The 22274-nt window shown below is 49.8% G+C and overlaps 2 protein-coding genes across 2 annotated transcripts in view; both read left to right on the forward strand.

The window, feature by feature from the left end:
- The window catches only part of LOC135536019 (C-myc promoter-binding protein-like), a 53457-nt gene extending 40431 nt beyond the window's left edge, over nucleotides 1-13026 (forward strand). Inside the window, exons 2-3 of the mRNA XM_064962414.1 lie at nucleotides 5230-5556; nucleotides 12771-13026. Of these exons, the coding sequence (XP_064818486.1) occupies nucleotides 5249-5556; nucleotides 12771-13026 (564 nt within the window). The 5' untranslated portion in view covers nucleotides 5230-5248. The remainder of the gene's footprint in view (nucleotides 1-5229; nucleotides 5557-12770) is intronic.
- Nucleotides 13027-14408: 1382 nt separating this feature from the next.
- Nucleotides 14409-22274, forward strand: part of LOC135536020 (C-myc promoter-binding protein-like) — a gene marked incomplete at its 3' end in the record, with an annotated part of 97893 nt that continues 90027 nt past the window's right edge. The window contains 2 exon segments of the mRNA XM_064962415.1: nucleotides 14409-14478; nucleotides 21201-21370. Of these exon segments, the coding sequence (XP_064818487.1) occupies nucleotides 21278-21370 (93 nt within the window).

Consider the following 22274-nt stretch of genomic DNA (forward strand, 5'->3'; position numbering starts at 1 on the left):
TTCAGGTCATGTCTGTCCTCTCTATGTATCTATTATAACAGGTTGTTCAGGTCATGTCTGTCCTCTCTATGTATCTATTATAACAGGTTGTTCAGGTCATGTCTGTCCTCTCCGTGTATCTATTATAACAGGTTGTTCAGGTCATGTCTGTCCTCTCTATGTATCTATTATAACAGGTTGTCCAGGTCATGTCTGTCCTCTCTATGTATCTATTATAACAGGTTGTACAGGTCATGTCTGTCCTCTCTATGTATCTATTATAACAGGTTGTTCAGGTCATGTCTGTCCTCTCCGTGTATCTATTATAACAGGTTGTTCAGGTCATGTCTGTCCTCTCTATGTATCTATTATAACAGGTTGTACAGGTCATGTCTGTCCTCTCTATGTATCTATTATAACAGGTTGTTCAGGTCATGTCTGTCCTCTCTATGTATCTATTATAACAGGTTGTTCAGGTCATGTCTGTCCTCTCTATGTATCTATTATAACAGGTTATACAGGTCATGTCTGTCCTCTCTATGTATCTATTATAACATGTTGTTCAGGTCATGTCTGTCCTCTCTATGTATCTATTATAACAGGTTGTACAGGTCATGTCTGTCCTCTCTATGTATCTATTATAACAGGTTGTTCAGGTCATGTCTGTCCTCTCTATGTATCTATTATAACAGGTTGTACAGGTCATGTCTGTCCTCTCTATGTATCTATTATAACAGGTTGTTCAGGTCATGTCTGTCCTCTCTATGTATCTATTATAACAGGTTGTATAGGTCATGTCTGTCCTCTCTATGTATCTATTATAACAGGTTGTCCAGGTCATGTCTGTCCTCTCTATGTATCTATTATAACAGGTTGTCCAGGTCATGTCTGTCCTCTCTATGTATCTATTATAACAGGTTGTTCAGGTCATGTCTGTCCTCTCTATGTATCTATTATAACAGGTTGTATAGGTCATGTCTGTCCTCTCTATGTATCTATTATAACAGGTTGTATAGGTCATGTCTGTCCTCTCTATGTATCTATTATAACAGGTTGTTCAGGTCATGTCTGTCCTCTCTATGTATCTATTATAACAGGTTGTATAGGTCATGTCTGTCCTCTCCATGTATCTATCATAACAGGTTGTTCAGGTCATGTCTGTCCTCTCCATGTATCTATTATAACAGGTTGTTCAGGTCATGTCTGTCCTCTCTATGTATCTATTATAACAGGTTGTTCAGGTCATGTCTGTCCTCTCTATGTATCTATTATAACAGGTTGTTCAGGTCATGTCTGTCCTCTCTATGTATCTATTATAACAGGTTGTATAGGTCATGTCTGTCCTCTCCATGTATCTAAAAACAGGTTGTCCAGGTCATGTCTGTCCTCTCCATGTATCTAAAAACAGGTTGTCCAGGTCATGTCTGTCCTCTCCGGGTATCTATTATAACAGGTTGTCCAGGTCATGTCTGTCCTCTCCGGGTATCTATTATAACAGGTTGTACAGGTCATGTCTGTCCTCTCTATGTATCTATTATAACAGGTTGTTCAGGTCATGCCTGTCCTCTCCGGGTATCTATTATAACAGGTTGTTCAGGTCATGCCTGTCCTCTCCGGGTATCTATTATAACAGGTTGTTCAGGTCATGTCTGTCCTCTCTATGTATCTATTATAACAGGTTGTTCAGGTCATGCCTGTCCTCTCCGGGTATCTATTATAACAGGTTGTTCAGGTCATGTCTGTCCTCTCTATGTATCTATTATAACAGGTTGTTCAGGTCATGTCTGTCCTCTCTATGTATCTATTATAACAGGTTGTATAGGTCATGTCTGTCCTCTCCATGTATCTAAAAACAGGTTGTCCAGGTCATGTCTGTCCTCTCCGGGTATCTATTATAACAGGTTGTTCAGGTCATGTCTGTCCTCTCTATGTATCTATTATAACAGGTTGTTCAGGTCATGTCTGTCCTCTCTATGTATCTATTATAACAGGAATACAATGCAAATATATGGGTATAACTCCATCCATGCGTTCTCTCTGTATAGGCTGTCTCTCTGTCCAGAGTGTGGGGATGGGAGATGGAGGACAAGGGGCCTTGTGGAGCAGGCTAATTCTCTTAACAGCTCTCTCTCTCTTTTTATCTCTCTCTCTCTCTCTTTGTATCTCTCTCTCCATCTCTCTTTCTCTCTCTCTCTGTCTCTCTTTCTCTCTCTCTCGCGCTCTCTCTTTCTCTCGCGCTCTGCATCTCTGTCAATTTCAATTCAATTCAAGGGCTTTATTGGCATGGGAAACATATGTTAACATTGCCAAAGCAAGTGAGGTAGATAATATACAAAAGTGAAATAAACAATAAAAATTAACAGTAGACATCACACATACAGAAGTTTCAAAACAATAAAGACATTACAAATGTCATATTATATATATATATACAGTGTTTTTACAATGTGGAAATGGTAAAGGACACAAGATAAAATAAATAAGCATAGATATGTGTTGTATTTACAATGGTGCGTGTTCTTCACTGGTTGCCCTTTTCTCGTGGCAACAGGTCACAAATCTTGCTGCTCTGATGGCACACTGTGGAATTTCACCCAGTAGATATGGGAGTTTTTCAAAATTGGATTTGTTTTCGAATTCTTTGTGGATCTGTGTAATCTGAGGGAAATATGTCTCTCTAATATGGTCATACATTGGGCAGGAGGTTAGGAAGTGCAGCTCAGTTTCCACCTCATTTTGTGGGTAGTGAGCACATAGCCTGTCTTCTCTTGAGAGCCATGTCTGCCTACGGCGGCCTTTCTCAATAGCAAGGCTATGCTCGCTGAGTCTGTACATAGTCAAAGCTTTCCTTAATTTTGGGTCAGTCACAGTGGTCAGGTATTCTGCCGCTGTGTACTCTCTGTGTAGGGCCAAATAGCATTCTAGTTTGCTCTGTTTTTTTGTTAATTCTTTCCAATGTGTCAAGTAATTATCTTTTTGTTTTCTCATGATTTGGTTGGGTCTAATTGTGCTGCTGTCATGGGGCTCTGTAGGGTGTGTTTGTGAACAGAGCCCCAGGACCAGCTTGCTTAGGGGACTCTTCTCCAGGTTCATCTCTCTGTAGGTGATGGCTTTGTTGTGGAAGGTTTGGGAATCGCTTCCTTTTAGGTGGTTATAGAATTTAACTGCTCTTTTCTGGATTTTGATAATTAGTGGGTATCGGCCTAATTCTGCTCTGCATGCATTATTTGGTGTTCTACGTTGTACACTGAGGATATTTTTGCAGAATTCTGCGTGCAGAGTCTCAATTTGGTGTTTGTCCCATTTTGTGAAGTCTTGGTTGGTGAGCGGACCCCAGACCTCACAACCATAAAGGGCAATGGGCTCTATGACTGATTCAAGTATTTTTAGCCAAATCCTAATTGGTATGTTGAAATTTATGTTCCTTTTGATGGCATAGAATGCCCTTCTTGCCTTGTCTCTCAGATCGTTCACAGCTTTGTGGAAGTTACCTGTGGCGCTGATGTTTAGGCCAAGGTATGTATAGTTTTTTGTGTGCTCTAGGGCAACAGTGTCTAGATGGAATTTGTATTTGTGGTCCTGGTGACTGGACCTTTTTGGAACACCATTATTTTGGTCTTACTGAGATTTACTGTCAGGGCCCAGGTCTGACAGAATCTGTGCATAAGATCTAGGTGCTGCTGTAGGCCCTCCTTGGTTGGTGACAGAAGCACCAGATCATCAGCAAACAGCAGACATTTGACTTCAGATTCTAGTAGGGTGAGGCCGGGTGCTGCAGACTTTTCTAGTGCCCGCGCCAGTTCGTTGATATATATGTTGAAGAGGGTGGGGCTTAAGCTGCATCCCTGTCTAACCCCACGACCCTGTGTGAAGAAATGTGTGTGTTTTTTGCCAATTTTAACCGCACACTTGTTGTTTGTGTACACCACTTTCCATCAGTTTGTATAGCAGACCCTCATGCCAAATTGAGTCGAAGGCTTTTTTGAAATCAACAAAGCATGAGAAGACTTTGCCTTTGTTTTGGTTTGTTTGGTTGTCAATTAGGGTGTGCAGGGTGAATACATGGTCTGTTGTACGGTAATTTGGTAAAAAGCCAATTTGACATTTGCTCAGTACATTGTTTTCATTGAGGAAGTGCACGAGTCTGCTGTTAATGATAATGCAGAGGATTTTCCCAAGGTTACTGTTGACACATATTCCACGGTAGTTATTGGGGTCAAATTTGTCTCCATTTTTGTGGATTGGGGTGATCAGTCCTTGGTTCCAAATATTGGGGAAGATGCCAGAGCTAAGGATGATGTTAAAGAGTTTTAGTATAGCCAATTGGAATTTGTTGTCTGTATATTTGATCATTTCGTTGAGGATACCATCAACACCACAGGCCTTTTTGGGTTGGAGGGTTTTTATTTTGTCCTGTAACTCATTCAATGTAATTGGAGAATCCAGTGGGTTCTGGTAGTCTTTAATAGTTGATTCTAAGATCTGTATTTGATCATGTATATGTTTTTGCTCTTTATTCTTTGTTATAGAGCCAAAAGATTGGAGAAGTGGTTTACCCATACATCTCCATTTTGGATAGATAATTCTTCGTGTTGTTGTTTGTTTAGTGTTTTCCAATTTTCCCAGAAGTGGTTAGAGTCTATGGATTCTTCAATTACATTGAGCTGATTTCTGACATGCTGTTCCTTCTTTTTCCGTAGTGTATTTCTGTATTGTTTTAGTGATTCACCATAGTGAAGGCGTAGACTCAGGTTTTCCGGGTCTCTCTCCATCTCTCTCTCTCTCTGCATCTATCTCTCTGTCTCTCTGTCTCTCTCTGCATCTCTCTCTCTGCATCTCTCTCTGTCTCTGTCTCTCTGTCTCTCTCTGCATCTCTCTCTCTCTCTGTCTCTCTCTGCATCTCTCTCTCTCTCTGTCTCTCTCTCTCTGTCTCTCTGTCTCTCTCTGCATCTCTCTCTCTCTCTCTCTGCATCTCTCTCTCTCTGCATCTCTCTCTCTCTCTGCATCTCTCTCTCTCTCTGCATCTCTCTCTCTCTCTGCATCTCTCTCTCTCTCTCTCTCTCTCATCTGCATCTCTCTCTCTCTCTCTGTCTCTCTCTCTCTCTCTCTCTCTCTCTCTCTCTCTCTCTCTCTCTCTCTGCATCTCTCTCTCTCTCTCTCTGCATCTCTCTCTCTCTCTGCATCTCTCTCTCTCTCTCCATCTCTCTCTCTCTCTCCATCTCTCTCTCTCTGCATCTCTCTCTCCTCCAGACCGACCCAGTGATGGGAGATGGAGGACAAGGGGTCTCGTGTAGCAGACTACTTTGTGCTGTCCGGTCTGACTGACTCCTCCACGCCACTGGAGCAGGAGATCCACTTCCACGATGTCTGCCGCAAGACGGCCAAACCCAAGCCGCCCGTCACCGACGTCGCTGTGGTGATGCGCTCGCTGGGGGAAGAGGTGCCTCCCGGGTACACGTGCGTGGAATCCACGCCGTCCGGCCTGTCAGCTGACCTGAACAACGGAAGTCTCATGGCGCCACAGATCTTCCTGTGTTACAGACGAGGACGAGACAAACCACCACTCACTGACCTGGGGTAGGTAGATAAACCACCACTCACTGACCTGGGGTAGGTAGATAAACCACCACTCACTGACCTGGGGTAGGTAGACAAACCACCACTCACTGACCTGGGGTAGTTATGACCTGGGGTAGGTAGACAAACCACCACTCACTGACCTGGGGTAGGTAGATAAACCACCACTCACTGACCTGGGGTAGGTAGACAAACCACCACTCACTGACCTGGGGTAGGTAGATAAACCACCACACACTGACCTGGGGTAGTTATGACCTGGGGTAGGTAGACAAACCACCACTCACTGACCTGGGGTAGGTAGACAAACCACCACTCACTGACCTGGGGTAGGTAGACAAACCACCACTCACTGACCTGGGGTAGGTAGACAAACCACCACTCACTGACCTGGGGTAGTTATGACCTGGGGTAGGTAGATAAACCACCACTCACTGACCTGGGGTAGGTAGATAAACCACCACTCACTGACCTGGGGTAGGTAGACAAACCACCACTCACTGACCTGGGGTAGTTATGACCTGGGGTAGGTAGACAAACCACCACTCACTGACCTGGGGTAGGTAGATAAACCACCACTCACTGACCTGGGGTAGGTAGACAAACCACCACTCACTGACCTGGGGTAGGTAGATAAACCACCACACACTGACCTGGGGTAGTTATGACCTGGGGTAGGTAGACAAACCACCACTCACTGACCTGGGGTAGGTAGACAAACCACCACTCACTGACCTGGGGTAGGTAGACAAACCACCACTCACTGACCTGGGGTAGGTAGACAAACCACCACTCACTGACCTGGGGTAGTTATGACCTGGGGTAGGTAGATAAACCACCACTCACTGACCTGGGGTAGGTAGACAAACCACCACTCACTGACCTGGGGTAGGTAGACAAACCACCACTCACTGACCTGGGGTAGGTAGACAAACCACCACTCACTGACCTGGGGTAGGTAGACAAACCACCACTCACTGACCTGGGGTAGTTATGACCTGGGGTAGGTAGACAAACCACCACTCACTGACCTGGGGTAGGTAGATAAACCACCACTCACTGACCTGGGGTAGGTAGATAAACCACCACTCACTGACCTGGGGTAGGTAGATAAACCACCACTCACTGACCTGGGGTAGTTATGACCTGGGGTAGTTATGACCTGGGGTAGGTAGACAAACCACCACACACTGACCTGGGGTAGTTATGACCTGGGGTAGTTATGACCTGGGGTAGGTAGACAAACCACCACACACTGACCTGGGGTAGTTATGACCTGGGGTAGGTAGACAAACCACCACACACTGACCTGGGGTAGGTAGACAAACCACCACTCACTGACCTGGGGTAGTTATGACCTGGGGTAGTTATGACCTGGGGTAGTTATGACCTGGGGTAGGTAGATAAACCACCACTCACTGACCTGGGGTAGGTAGATAAACCACCACTCACTGACCTGGGGTAGGTAGACAAACCACCACTCACTGACCTGGGGTAGGTAGATAAACCACCACTCACTGACCTGGGGTAGGTAGACAAACCACCACTCACTGACCTGGGGTAGGTAGACAAACCACCACTCACTGACCTGGGGTAGTTATGACCTGGGGTAGGTAGATAAACCACCACTCACTGACCTGGGGTAGTTATGACCTGGGGTAGGTAGACAAACCACCACACACTGACCTGGGGTAGGTAGATAAACCACCACTCACTGACCTGGGGTAGTTATGACCTGGGGTAGGTAGATAAACCACCACTCACTGACCTGGGGTAGTTATGACCTGGGGTAGGTAGATAAACCACCACTCACTGACCTGGGGTAGGTAGACAAACCACCACACACTGACCTGGGGTAGTTATGACCTGGGGTAGGTAGATAAACCACCACACACTGACCTGGGGTAGTTATGACCTGGGGTAGGTAGATAAACCACCACACACTGACCTGGGGTAGGTAGATAAACCACCACTCACTGACCTGGGGTAGTTATGACCTGGGGTAGGTAGATAAACCACCACTCACTGACCTGGGGTAGGTAGACAAACCACCACACACTGACCTGGGGTAGTTATGACCTGGGGTAGGTAGATAAACCACCACTCACTGACCTGGGGTAGGTAGATAAACCACCACTCACTGACCTGGGGTAGGTAGATAAACCACCACTCACTGACCTGGGGTAGGTAGACAAACCACCACACACTGACCTGGGGTAGTTATGACCTGGGGTAGGTAGATAAACCACCACTCACTGACCTGGGGTAGGTAGACAAACCACCACTCACTGACCTGGGGTAGGTAGACAAACCACCACACACTGACCTGGGGTAGTTATGACCTGGGGTAGGTAGATAAACCACCACTCACTGACCTGGGGTAGGTAGACAAACCACCACTCACTGACCTGGGGTAGTTATGACCTGGGGTAGGTAGATAAACCACCACTCACTGACCTGGGGTAGGTAGATAAACCACCACTCACTGACCTGGGGTAGTTATGACCTGGGGTAGGTAGATAAACCACCACTCACTGACCTGGGGTAGGTAGACAAACCACCACTCACTGACCTGGGGTAGTTATGACCTGGGGTAGGTAGATAAACCACCACTCACTGACCTGGGGTAGGTAGATAAACCACCACACACTGACCTGGGGTAGTTATGACCTGGGGTAGGTAGATAAACCACCACTCACTGACCTGGGGTAGGTAGATAAACCACCACTCACTGACCTGGGGTAGGTAGATAAACCACCACTCACTGACCTGGGGTAGGTAGATAAACCACCACACACTGACCTGGGGTAGTTATGACCTGGGGTAGGTAGATAAACCACCACTCACTGACCTGGGGTAGGTAGACAAACCACCACTCACTGACCTGGGGTAGTTATGACCTGGGGTAGGTAGATAAACCACCACTCACTGACCTGGGGTAGGTAGACAAACCACCACTCACTGACCTGGGGTAGTTATGACCTGGGGTAGGTAGATAAACCACCACTCACTGACCTGGGGTAGTTATGACCTGGGGTAGGTAGATAAACCACCACTCACTGACCTGGGGTAGTTATGACCTGGGGTAGGTAGACAAACCACCACTCACTGACCTGGGGTAGTTATGACCTGGGGTAGGTAGATAAACCACCACTCACTGACCTGGGGTAGTTATGACCTGGGGTAGGTAGACAAACCACCACTCACTGACCTGGGGTAGTTATGACCTGGGGTAGGTAGATAAACCACCACTCACTGACCTGGGGTAGTTATGACCTGGGGTAGGTAGACAAACCACCACTCACTGACCTGGGGTAGGTAGATAAACCACCACTCACTGACCTGGGGTAGGTAGATAAACCACCACTCACTGACCTGGGGTAGGTAGATAAACCAACACTCACTGACCTGGGGTAGGTGGATAAACCACCACTCACTGACCTGGGGTAGTTATGACCTGGGGTAGGTAGATAAACCACCACACACTGACCGGGGGTAGGTAGACAAACCACCACACACTGACCTGGGGTAGGTAGACAAACCACCACTCACTGACCTGGGGTAGTTATGACCTGGGGTAGGTAGACAAACCACCACTCACTGACCTGGGGTAGTTATGACCTGGGGTAGGTAGACAAACCACCACACACTGACCTGGGGTAGGTAGACAAACCACCACTCACTGACCTGGGGTAGTTATGACCTGGGGTAGGTAGATAAACCACCACACACTGACCTGGGGTAGTTATGACCTGGGGTAGGTAGACAAACCACCACTCACTGACCTGGGGTAGGTAGATAAACCACCACTCACTGACCTGGGGTAGTTATGACCTGGGGTAGGTAGATAAACCACCACTCACTGACCTGGGGTAGTTATGACCTGGGGTAGGTAGACAAACCACCACTCACTGACCTGGGGTAGGTAGACAAACCACCACTCACTGACCTGGGGTAGTTATGACCTGGGGTAGGTAGATAAACCACCACTCACTGACCTGGGGTAGTTATGACCTGGGGTAGGTAGACAAACCACCACTCACTGACCTGGGGTAGGTAGATAAACCACCACTCACTGACCTGGGGTAGGTAGACAAACCACCACTCACTGACCTGGGGTAGTTATGACCTGGGGTAGGTAGACAAACCACCACTCACTGACCTGGGGTAGTTATGACCTGGGGTAGGTAGATAAACCACCACTCACTGACCTGGGGTAGTTATGACCTGGGGTAGGTAGATAAACCACCACTCACTGACCTGGGGTAGGTAGATAAACCACCACTCACTGACCTGGGGTAGTTATGACCTGGGGTAGGTAGATAAACCACCACACACTGACCTGGGGTAGTTATGACCTGGGGTAGGTAGATAAACCACCACTCACTGACCTGGGGTAGGTAGATAAACCACCACACACTGACCTGGGGTAGGTAGATAAACCACCACTCACTGACCTGGGGTAGTTATGACCTGGGGTAGGTAGATAAACCACCACACACTGACCTGGGGTAGTTATGACCTGGGGTAGGTAGACAAACCACCACTCACTGACCTGGGGTAGGTAGATAAACCACCACTCACTGACCTGGGGTAGTTATGACCTGGGGTAGGTAGATAAACCACCACTCACTGACCTGGGGTAGTTATGACCTGGGGTAGGTAGACAAACCACCACACACTGACCTGGGGTAGTTATGACCTGGGGTAGGTAGATAAACCACCACTCACTGACCTGGGGTAGTTATGACCTGGGGTAGGTAGATAAACCACCACTCACTGACCTGGGGTAGTTATGACCTGGGGTAGGTAGACAAACCACCACTCACTGACCTGGGGTAGGTAGATAAACCACCACTCACTGACCTGGGGTAGTTATGACCTGGGGTAGGTAGACAAACCACCACTCACTGACCTGGGGTAGGTAGATAAACCACCACTCACTGACCTGGGGTAGGTAGACAAACCACCACTCACTGACCTGGGGTAGTTATGACCTGGGGTAGGTAGATAAACCACCACTCACTGACCTGGGGTAGTTATGACCTGGGGTAGGTAGACAAACCACCACTCACTGACCTGGGGTAGTTATGACCTGGGGTAGGTAGATAAACCACCACTCACTGACCTGGGGTAGGTAGATAAACCACCACTCACTGACCTGGGGTAGGTAGACAAACCACCACTCACTGACCTGGGGTAGTTATGACCTGGGGTAGGTAGATAAACCACCACTCACTGACCTGGGGTAGGTAGATAAACCACCACTCACTGACCTGGGGTAGGTAGACAAACCACCACTCACTGACCTGGGGTAGGTAGACAAACCACCACTCACTGACCTGGGGTAGGTAGATAAACCACCACTCACTGACCTGGGGTAGGTAGATAAACCACCACTCACTGACCTGGGGTAGGTAGACAAACCACCACTCACTGACCTGGGGTAGTTATGACGTGGGGTAGGTAGATAAACCACCACTCACTGACCTGGGGTAGGTAGATAAACCACCACACACTGACCTGGGGTAGGTAGATAAATCACCACACACTGACCTGGGGTAGGTAGACAAACCACCACTCACTGACCTGGGGTAGGTAGATAAACCACCACTCACTGACCTGGGGTAGGTAGATAAACCACCACTCACTGACCTGGGGTAGGTAGATAAACCACCACTCACTGACCTGGGGTAGGTAGACAAGCCACCACTCACTGACCTGGGGTAGGTAGATAAACCACCACTCACTGACCTGGGGTAGTTATGACCTGGGGTAGGTAGATAAACCACCACTCACTGACCTGGGGTAGTTATGACCTGGGGTAGGTAGATAAACCACCACTCACTGACCTGGGGTAGGTAGATAAACCACCACACACTGACCTGGGGTAGGTAGATAAACCACCACTCACTGACCTGGGGTAGGTAGACAAACCACCACTCACTGACCTGGGGTAGGTAGATAAACCACCACTCACTGACCTGGGGTAGGTAGACAAACCACCACTCACTGACCTGGGGTAGGTAGATAAACCACCACACACTGACCTGGGGTAGGTAGATAAACCACCACTCACTGACCTGGGGTAGTTATGACCTGGGGTAGGTAGATAAACCACCACACACTGACCTGGGGTAGGTAGATAAACCACCACTCACTGACCTGGGGTAGGTAGATAAACCACCACTCACTGACCTGGGGTAGTTATGACCTGGGGTAGGTAGACACACCTGGGGTAGTTATGACCTGGGGTAGGCAGACAAACCACCACTCACTGACCTGGGGTAGGTAGATAAACCTGGGGTAGTTATGACCTGGGGTAGGTAGACAAACCTGGACCAAACATGGATTCCCACCCCAACAACGAGTACAAAGTATCAGTTCTCTATGTTTAACAAGTAGTATGGAGCCTGCTGCTTGGAGTATTGTTTCTTCATATTATGTCATGTATTCTTAGTCAATTTGAGTGTCCCCCTCCCCCTGTTCAGATAAATTAGTCATTGAAGTAATTTATGTCCCTTCCTACATCCTGATATTACCAGGTTCTGATCACTAGATGGCGCTGTCCCTGCTATTAGGGGATATTCTTTTTAAAGAATGTAGGATGGGACATAAACCTAACAACTTCAATTAAAAAAAACAGGTCTCGGGTTTTATGAATAAACAACTGATATTGTGGAAGGAGTGGAAGGAGCGGTTGAAGCAGGCTCAGGGTTAGAGGTCACGGTTAGAGGTCACGGTTAGTGTCGTAGCTAAATGACAGATTCCTCTCCTCCCAGTGTTCTGTATGTGAAAGGAGCGGTTGAAGCAGGGTCAGGGTTAGAGGTCACGGTTAGAGGTCACGGTTAGTGCCGTAGCTAAATGACAGATTCCTCTCATCCTCCCAGTGTTCTGTATGAGTGGAAGGAGCGGTTGAAGCAGGGTCAGGGTTAGAGGTCAGGGTTAGAGGTCACGGTTAGTGTTGTAGCTAAATGACAGATTCCTCTCCTCCTCCCAGTGTTCTGTATGAGTGGAAGGAGTGGTTGAAGCAGGGTCAGAGGTCAGGGTTAGAGGTCATGGTTAGTGTCGTAGCTAAATGACAGATTCCTCTCCTCCTCCCAGTGTTCTGTATGAGTGGAAGGAGCGGTTGAAGCAGGGTCAGGGTCAGAGGTCAGGGTTAGAGGTCACGGTTAGTGTCGTAGCTAAATGACAGATTCCTCTCCTCCTCCCAGTGTTCTGTATGAGTGGAAGGAGCGGTTGAAGCAGGGTTGCCACATCATCCAGACCACGCCCTCCGGACGCCCTGCCAACATAAGCTCCACCTCCTCCCAGAGGATCTACGTGACGTATCGCCGCGCCACGGAGAGCCAGACCTACGCCGCCCTGGCCGTCACAGACATCTGTGTCATCATCCCCAGCAAGGGAGAGACGCCACCACACACCTTCTGCAAGGTGGACAAGAACCTCAACAGCAGTATGGTGAGATGAGGGAGGGAGGGAGGGAGGGAGGGAGGGAGGGATAACATGGATGCTATGTGTTAACAGAGAGAGAGGTAGAGATAACATGGATGCTATGTGTTAACAGAGAGAGAGGTAGAGATAACATGGATGCTATGTGTTAACAGAAAGAGAGGTAGAGATAACATGGATGCTATGTGTTAACAGAGTGAGAGGTAGAGATAACATGGATGCTATGTGTTAACAGAAAGAGAGGTAGAGATAACATGGATGCTATGTGTTAACAGAGAGAGGTAGAGATAACATGGATGCTATGTGTTAACAGAGAGAGAGGTAGAGATAACATGGATGCTATGTGTTAACAGAGAGAGAGTAGAGATAACATGGATGCTATGTGTTAACAGAGAGAGGTAGAGATAACATGGATGCTATGTGTTAACAGAGAGAGAGGTAGAGATAACATGGATGCTATGTGTTAACAGAGAGAGAGAGGTAGAGATAACATGGATGCTATGTGTTAACAGAGAGAGAGGTAGAGATAACATGGATGCTATGTGTTAACAGAGAGAGAGAGGTAGAGATAACATGGATGCTATGTGTTAACAGAGAGAGAGGTAGAGATAACATGGATGCTATGTGTTAACAGAGAGAGGTAGAGATAACATGGATGCTATGTGTTAACAGAGAGGTAGAGATAACATGGATGCTATGTGTTAACAGAGAGAGGTAGAGATAACATGGATGCTATGTGTTAACAGAGAGAGAGAGGTAGAGATAACATGGATGCTATGTGTTAACAGAGAGAGAGAGGTAGAGATAACATGGATGCTATGTGTTAACAGAGAGAGAGGTAGAGATAACATGGATGCTATGTGTTAACAGAGAGAGAGGTAGAGATAACATGGATGCTATGTGTTAACAGAGAGAGGTAGAGATAACATGGATGCTATGTGTTAACAGAGAGAGAGAGAGGTAGAGATAACATGGATGCTATGTGTTAACAGAGAGAGAGGTAGAGATAACATGGATGCTATGTGTTAACAGAGAGAGAGGTAGAGATAACATGGATGCTATGTGTTAACAGAGAGAGAGGTAGAGATAACATGGATGATATGAGTTAACAGAGAGAGAGGTAGAGATAACATGGATGATATGAGTTAACAGAGAGAGAGGTAGAGATAACATGGATGCTATGTGTTAACAGAGAGAGAGGTAGAGATAACATGGATGCTATGTGTTAACAGAGAGAGAGGTAGAGATAACATGGATGCTATGTGTTAACAGAGAGAGAGGTAGAGATAACATGGATGCTATGTGTTAACAGAGAGAGAGAGGTAGAGATAACATGGATGATATAAGAAAGAGTGTGGTGTGATTCCAATCCAAACAACACGTGCCGTCTCTGTTTTCAGTGGGGTTCCTCTGTCTATTTGTGTTACAAGAAGTCTGTGGCCAAACCCAACACCATAGCCTACAAGGCAGGTGAGTGAACGTCCCCGGAAGTGGAGAAATGACATGTATCTGTAGAAACCCCGACGCTTAGTTAAGTATCTCCTGCACACCACCACACAGTAGGTGGAATATCTCCGCAGTCACGATTTAATTTACCTTTATTTAACCAATGGCCATAATGGCCATTAGCATTACGTGGACGGCTGTATACGTGATGTGCTGTTGTCTCTTGGTCGTGTCAGACACAGTTGAACAGTACTATCCTCACAGAGCCCAGTCACTGTCCAAGGCCCTGTAGTATGGTAGCTTCACACTGATTTAAACAACATGTGTTTATTTAACCTGTATTTAATAAGAGGGACTGATAAGCAGGCCCTCTGGCCAGTTCTTTTCATCTGAAACACAATGAGCCCCATTGATGGACAGGCTGACATTCCATTTGACTGAATCATTGTCCCAATTGGCACCCTATTCCCTATAGGCCTCTGTCAAAAGTAGTGCACTACATAGGGAATAGGGGGCCATTTGGGACGCATCCTGATGTTCCTCTGGAGACTCCCTCCAATCCTCTTGCTCTCCTGTACAGGAAAATACATGATACTGGAGACTCCCTCCAATCCGCTGCACAGAAAAGACAGGAGACTTCTATAGCCAGCATTTACAGACAAAAGTCTCCAGCTGCTCATTTTGACTGAGAAAAGGTTTTGGTACTTTTTGGGGCGGGTACATTGTGGTACTTGTCATTTTTATGCTAATTCTCTGGTTATGAGTCATTCATGTTTATAACAGGGTTTGGATTCTCCCTGGTTGGCTGGTGAGTCATTCATGTTTATAACAGGGTTTGGATTCTCCCTGGTTGGCTGGTGAGTCATTCATGTTTATAACAGGGTTTGGATTCTCCCTGGTTGGCTGGTGAGTCATTCATGTTTATAACAGGGTTTGGATTCTCCCTGGTTGGCTGGTGAGTCATTCATGTTTATAACAGGGTTTGGAGTAAATGTGGACACTGTTTTTCTCTACACTGTTCATTGTGACACAAACGGTTGTAGCTTTTTTCTCCCACAGTTACTTGGTTGTTCAATGCAAATGCTCTAGTGATGAGTCATGGATGTTTACAGCAGGGTCGGAGGGATTCTCCCTGGTTGGCTGGTATATCAGAGATTGTCCCTGGTTGGCTGGTATATCAGAGATTGTCCCTGGTTGGCTGATATAGCAGAGATTCACCTTGGTTGGCTGATATAGCAGAGATTCACCTTGGTTGGCTGATATAGCAGAGATTCTTCCTGGTTGGCTGATGTATCAGAGATTCTCCATGGTTGGCTGGTGTATCATAGATTCTCCATGGTTGGCTGGTGTATCAGAGATTCTCCCTGGTTGGCTGATATAGCAGAGATTCACCTTGGTTGGCTGATATAGCAGAGATTCTTCCTGGTTGGCTGGTGTATCAGAGATTCTTCCTGGTTGGCTGATGTATCAGAGATTCACCCCGGTTGGCTGATGTATCAGAGATTCTTCCTGGTTGGCTGATGTATCAGAGATTCTTCCTGGTTGGCTGGTGTATCAGAGATTCTTCCTGGTTGGCTGGTGTATCAGATTGTCCCTGGTTGGCTGATGTATCAGAGATTGTCCCTGGTTGGCTGATATATCAGAGATTCTTCCTGGTTGGCTGGTGTATCAGATTGTCCCTGGTTGGCTGATGTATCAGAGATTGTCCCTGGTTGGCTGATATATCAGAGATTCTTCCTGGTTGGCTGGTGTATCAGATTGTCCCTGGTTGGCTGATGTATCAGAGATTGTCCCTGGTTGGCTGATGTATCAGAGAATGTCCCCGGTTGGCTGGTGTATCAGAGAATGTCCCCGGTTGGCTGATGTATCAGAGATTCTTCCTGGTTGGCTGATGTATCAGAGATTCTTCCTGGTTGGCTGATGTATCAGAGATTCTTCCTGGTTGGCTGGTGTATCAGAGATTCTCCCTGGTTGGCTGATGTATCAGAGATTCTTCCTGGTTGGCTGGTGTATCAGAGATTCTTCCTGGTTGGCTGGTGTATCAGATTGTCCCTGGTTGGCTGATGTATCAGAGATTGTCCCTGGTTGGCTGATATATCAGAGATTCTTCCTGGTTGGCTGGTGTATCAGATTGTCCCTGGTTGGCTGATGTATCAGAGATTGTCCCTGGTTGGCTGATATATCAGAGATTCTTCCTGGTTGGCTGGTGTATCAGATTGTCCCTGGTTGGCTGATGTATCAGAGATTGTCCCTGGTTGGCTGATATATCAGAGATTCTTCCTGGTTGGCTGATGTATCAGATTCTCCCTGGTTGGCTGATGTATCAGAGATTGTCCCTGGTTGGCTGATATATCAGAGATTCTTCCTGGTTGGCTGGTGTATCAGATTGTCCCTGGTTGGCTGATGTATCAGAGATTGTCCCTGGTTGGCTGATATATCAGAGATTCTTCCTGGTTGGCTGATGTATCAGATTCTCCCTGGTTGGCTGATGTATCAGATTCTCCCTGGTTGGCTGATGTATCAGATTCTTCCTGGTTGGCTGATGTATCAGATTCTTCCTGGTTGGCTGATGTATCAGATTCTTCCTGGTTGGCTGATGTATCAGAGATTCTCCCTGGTTGGCTGATGAGCCAGTAAGAGAGAGCGATATATCCCAGAGGATATGGGCTTGGCAGGGTGTGTGTGTGAGAGAGAGAGTGATATATCCCAGAGGATATGAGCTAGGCAGGGTGTGTGTGTGAGAGAGAGTCCCCAGAGGATATGAGCCAGGCAGGGTGTGTGTGAGAGAGAGTCCCCAGAGGATATGAGCCAGGCAGGGTGTGTGTGAGAGAGAGTCCCCAGAGGATATGAGCCAGGCAGGGTGTGTGTGAGAGAGAGTCCCCAGAGGATATGAGCCAGGCAGGGTGTGTGTGAGAGAGAGTCCCCAGAGGATATGAGCCAGGCAGGGTGTGTGTGAGAGAGAGAGTCCCCAGAGGATATGAGCCAGGCAGGGTGTGTGAGAGAGAGAGTCCCCAGAGGATATGAGCCAGGCAGGGTGTGTGAGAGAGAGAGTCCCCAGAGGATATGGGCTTGGCAGGGTGTGTGTGTGAGAGAGAGTCCCCAGAGGATATGGGCTTGGCAGGGTGTGTGTGTGAGAGAGAGAGTCCCCAGAGGATATGAGCCAGGCAGGGTGTGTGTGAGAGAGAGTCCCCAGAGGATATGAGCCAGGCAGGGTGTGTGTGAGAGAGAGTCCCCAGAGGATATGAGCCAGGCAGGGTGTGTGTGAGAGAGAGTCCCCAGAGGATATGAGCCAGGCAGGGTGTGTGTGTGAGAGAGAGAGTCCCCAGAGGATATGAGCCAGGCAGGGTGTGTGAGAGAGAGAGTCCCCAGAGGATATGAGCCAGGCAGGGTGTGTGAGAGAGAGAGTCCCCAGAGGATATGGGCTTGGCAGGGTGTGTGTGTGAGAGAGAGAGTCCCCAGAGGATATGGGCTTGGCAGGGTGTGTGTGTGAGAGAGAGAGTCCCCAGAGGATATGAGCCAGGCAGGGTGTGTGTGAGAGAGAGTCCCCAGAGGATATGAGCCAGGCAGGGTGTGTGTGAGAGAGAGTCCCCAGAGGATATGAGCCAGGCAGGGTGTGTGTGAGAGAGAGTCCCCAGAGGATATGAGCCAGGCAGGGTGTGTGTGAGAGAGAGTCCCCAGAGGATATGAGCCAGGCAGGGTGTGTGTGAGAGAGAGTCCCCAGAGGTTATGGGCTTGGCAGGGTGTGTGTGAGAGAGAGAGTCCCCAGAGGATATGAGCCAGGCAAGGTGTGTGAGAGAGAGAGTCCCCAGAGGATATGAGCCAGGCAGGGTGTGTGAGAGAGAGAGTCCCCAGAGGATATGGGCTTGGCAGGGTGTGTGTGTGAGAGAGAGAGTCCCCAGAGGATATGGGCTTGGCAGGGTGTGTGTGTGAGAGAGAGAGTCCCCAGAGGATATGAGCCAGGCAGGGTGTGTGTGAGAGAGAGTCCCCAGAGGATATGAGCCAGGCAGGGTGTGTGTGAGAGAGAGTCCCCAGAGGATATGAGCCAGGCAGGGTGTGTGTGAGAGAGAGTCCCCAGAGGATATGAGCCAGGCAGGGTGTGTGTGAGAGAGAGTCCCCAGAGGATATGAGCCAGGCAGGGTGTGTGTGAGAGAGAGTCCCCAGAGGTTATGGGCTTGGCAGGGTGTGTGTGAGAGAGAGAGTCCCCAGAGGATATGAGCCAGGCAAGGTGTGTGAGAGAGAGAGTCCCCAGAGGATATGAGCCAGGCAAGGTGCATGAGAACATACTGTATGTAGTCTGCAGTGATGTGCTGCTGGCGTGTTAAGACCTTGTTAAGACGTGTTAAGTCCTTGTTAAGTCCTTGTTAAGACTTGTTAAGACGTTGTTAAGACGTGTTAAGACGTGTTAAGTCCTTGTTAAGACTTGTTAAGACCTTGTTAAGACGTGTGGTGGCGTGTTGTGAGACAGACAGTGTTCTGGGTTAAACACTGTTAATGATGCCAATACACACTCCTAGAGCCTTAAAGGGATAGTTTCACCCAAGTAAGAAAATGACTCTCTTTCTTTGGGACAGCATGATGCTCACCAGTCCAAAACACTGCCTAGAGTTTGGCCTAAATAATAGTGTAATTACTGAGCTAGGCCTAAGTGTAGCTAATTGGCGTCTATGGACAATGACTAGGCCTAATGAACAATAACTTCATTATCTGTCAGCGACTGCTTAGTGCTACAGGAACTGTCTAGTGTTGCATGTAATGATGATTATGATCAACCCACAGCTGTTTAGTGGTTCATTAGGATAGAAACATTCTACATTAACCCATAGCTGTTTAGTGGTTCATTAGGATAGAAACATTCTACATTAACCCATAGCTGTTTAGTGGTTCATTAGGATAGAAACATTCTACATTAACCCATAGCTGTTTAGTGGTTCATTAGGATAGAAACATTCTACATTAACCCCCATTTTATTGAGATGTGATCTCCTTCATTCCTTCCCTCCCCCTCTCCTTCTCTCCCTCTCCTTCCTTCCCTCCCTCCCTCCCTCCCTCCCTCCCTCCCTCCCTCCCTCCCTCCCTCCCTCCCTCCCTCCCTCCCTCCCTCTCCCCCTTCCCTCCCTCTCCCTCCCTCCCCCTCCCCCCCTCCCTCCCTCCCCTCCCTCCCTCCCTCCCTCCCTCCCTCCCTCCCTCCCTCCCTCCCTCCCTCCCTCCCTCCCTCCCTCCCTCTCCCCATTCTCCCCCCCCCCCTCCCTCTCCCCTTTCCCCTCCCTCCCTCCCTCCCTCCCTCCCTCCCTCTCCCCTCTCCCCCCTCCCCCTCCCTCCCCCTCCCTCTCCCCTCCCTCTCCCCTCCCTCCCTCCCTCCCTCCCTCCCTCCCTCCCTCCCTCCCTCCCTCCCTCCCTCCCTCTCCCCATTCTCCCTCCCTCCCTCCCTCTCCCTCCCTGCTCCCCTCCCTCCCTCTCCCCTCCCTCCCTCCCTCCCTCCCTCCCTCCCCTCCCCTCCCTCCCTCCCTCCCTCCCTCCCTCCCTCCCTCCCTCCCTCCCTCCCTCCCTCCCTCTCCCCATTCTCCCTCCCTCCCTCCCTCTCCCCTCCCTGCTCCCCTCCTTCCCTCCCTCTCCCCTCCCTGCCCCCCCTCCCCCCCCCCCTCCCCTCCCTCCCCCTCCCTCCCTCCCTCCCCCTCCCCCCTCCCTCTCCCCTCCCCCTCCCTCCCTCCCTCCCTCCCTCTCCCCTCCCTGCTCCCCCTCCCCCTCCCCCCCCCCCTCCCCCTCCCCCCTCCCTCCCCCCCCCCTCCCCCCTCCCTCCCTCCCCTCCCTCCCTCCCTCCCCCTCCCTCCCTCCCTCCCTCCCTCCCTCTCCCTCTCCCTCCCTCCCTCCCTCCCCCCTCCCTCCCCCCCCCCTCCCCTCCCTCCCTCCCCCTCCCTCCCCTCCCCTCCCCCCTCCCTCCCTCCCTCCCTCCCTCCCTCTCCCTCTCCCCTCCCTCCCTCCCTCCCTCCCCCTCCCTCCCTCCCTCCCTCCCTCCCTCCCTCCCTCTCCCCTCTTCCCCTCCCTCCCTCCCCTCCCTCCCTCCCTCTCCCCTCCCTCCCTCTCCCCCTCCCTCCCTCCCTCCCTCCCTCCCTCCCTCTCCCTCCCCTCCCTCCCTCCTCCCTCCCTCCCTCCCTCCCTCCCTCCCTCCCTCCCTCCCTCCCTCCCTCTCCCCATTCTCCCTCCCTCCCTCTCCCCTCCCTGCTCCCCTCCCTCCCTCCCTCTCCCCTCCCTGCTCCCCTCCCTCCCCCCTCCCTCCCTCCCCCCCTCCCTCCCTCCCTCCCCCCTCCCCCCTCCCTCTCCCCCTCCCTCCCTCCCTCCCTCCTCTCCCCCCCCCCTCCCCCCCCCCTCCCTCCCTCCCTCCCCCTCCCTCCCTCCCTCTCCCTCCCCTCCCTCCCTCCCTCCCTCCCTCCCTCCCTCCCTCCCTCCCTCCCTCCCTCCCTCCCTCCCTCCCCCCTCCCTCCCTCCCTCCCTCCCTCCCTCCCCCCTCCCTCCCTCCCTCCCCCCTCCCTCCCTCCCTCTCCCCTCCCTCCCTCCCTCCCTCCCTCCCTCCCTCTCCCCCTCCCTCCCTCCCTCCCTCCCTCCCTCCCTCCCTCTCCCCTTCCCCTCCCTCCCTCCCTCCCTCTCCCCTTTCCCCTCCCTCCCTCCCTCCCTCCCTCTCCCCTTTCCCCTCCCTCCCTCCCTCCCTCCCTCTCCCCCTCCCTCCCTCTCCCCTCCCTCCCTCCCTCCAGGTCTGTTTAGCAGGTATCCTGAGGAGGACTATGAGTCCTTCCCCCTGCCTGAGTCCGTGCCTCTGTTCTGTCTGCCCATGGGGGCCACCATCGAGGCCTGGCCGGCTCAGACCAAATACCCCCTGCCTGTCTTCTCCACCTTCGTACTGACCGGATCCTCTGGAGAGAAGGTGACACACACTCACACACACACACACACACACACACACATGCACACACACACACATGCACACACACACACACACACACACACACACACACACACACACACACACACATACACACACACACACGCACACACAAACACCTAACCTTTCGAGAATGGTTATTCCACCATGCACTCCCGTCCACATGCACACACTAGGTCCAAGGAATGTTATCTCAACAAACAAACACGCATCCACACACTCTCATACATGTGGACACACTTACACACCTCCTAATCCTCAAGAACGCGTATACCTCCTACATACACACACTCGGACACACATACACACCTCCTAATCCCCAAGAACGCGTATACCTCCTACATACACACACTCTCACACACGTGGACACACATACACACACTCTCACACATTTGGACACACATACACACACTCGGACACACATACACACCTCCTAATCCCCAAGAACGCGTATACCTCCTACATATACACACTCTCACACACGTGGACACACATACACACACTCTCACACATTTGGACACACATACACACACTCGGACACACATACACACCTCCTAATCCCCAAGAACGCGTATACCTCCTACATATACACACTCTCACACACGTGGACACACATACACACACTCTCACACATTTGGACACACATACACACACTCGGACACACATACACACCTCCTAATCCCCAAGAACGCGTATACCTCCTACATACACACACTCTCACACACGTGGACACACATACACACACTCTCACACATTTGGCTCCTAATCCCCAAGAACGCGTATACCTCCTACATATACACACTCTCACAGACGTGGACACACATACACACACTCTCACACATTTGGACACACATACACACACTCGGACACACATACACACCTCCTA

Source organism: Oncorhynchus masou, unplaced genomic scaffold (genome assembly GCF_036934945.1).
Source record: "Oncorhynchus masou masou isolate Uvic2021 unplaced genomic scaffold, UVic_Omas_1.1 unplaced_scaffold_545, whole genome shotgun sequence".
In the NCBI taxonomy this organism is placed as follows: Eukaryota; Metazoa; Chordata; class Actinopteri; order Salmoniformes; family Salmonidae; genus Oncorhynchus; species Oncorhynchus masou.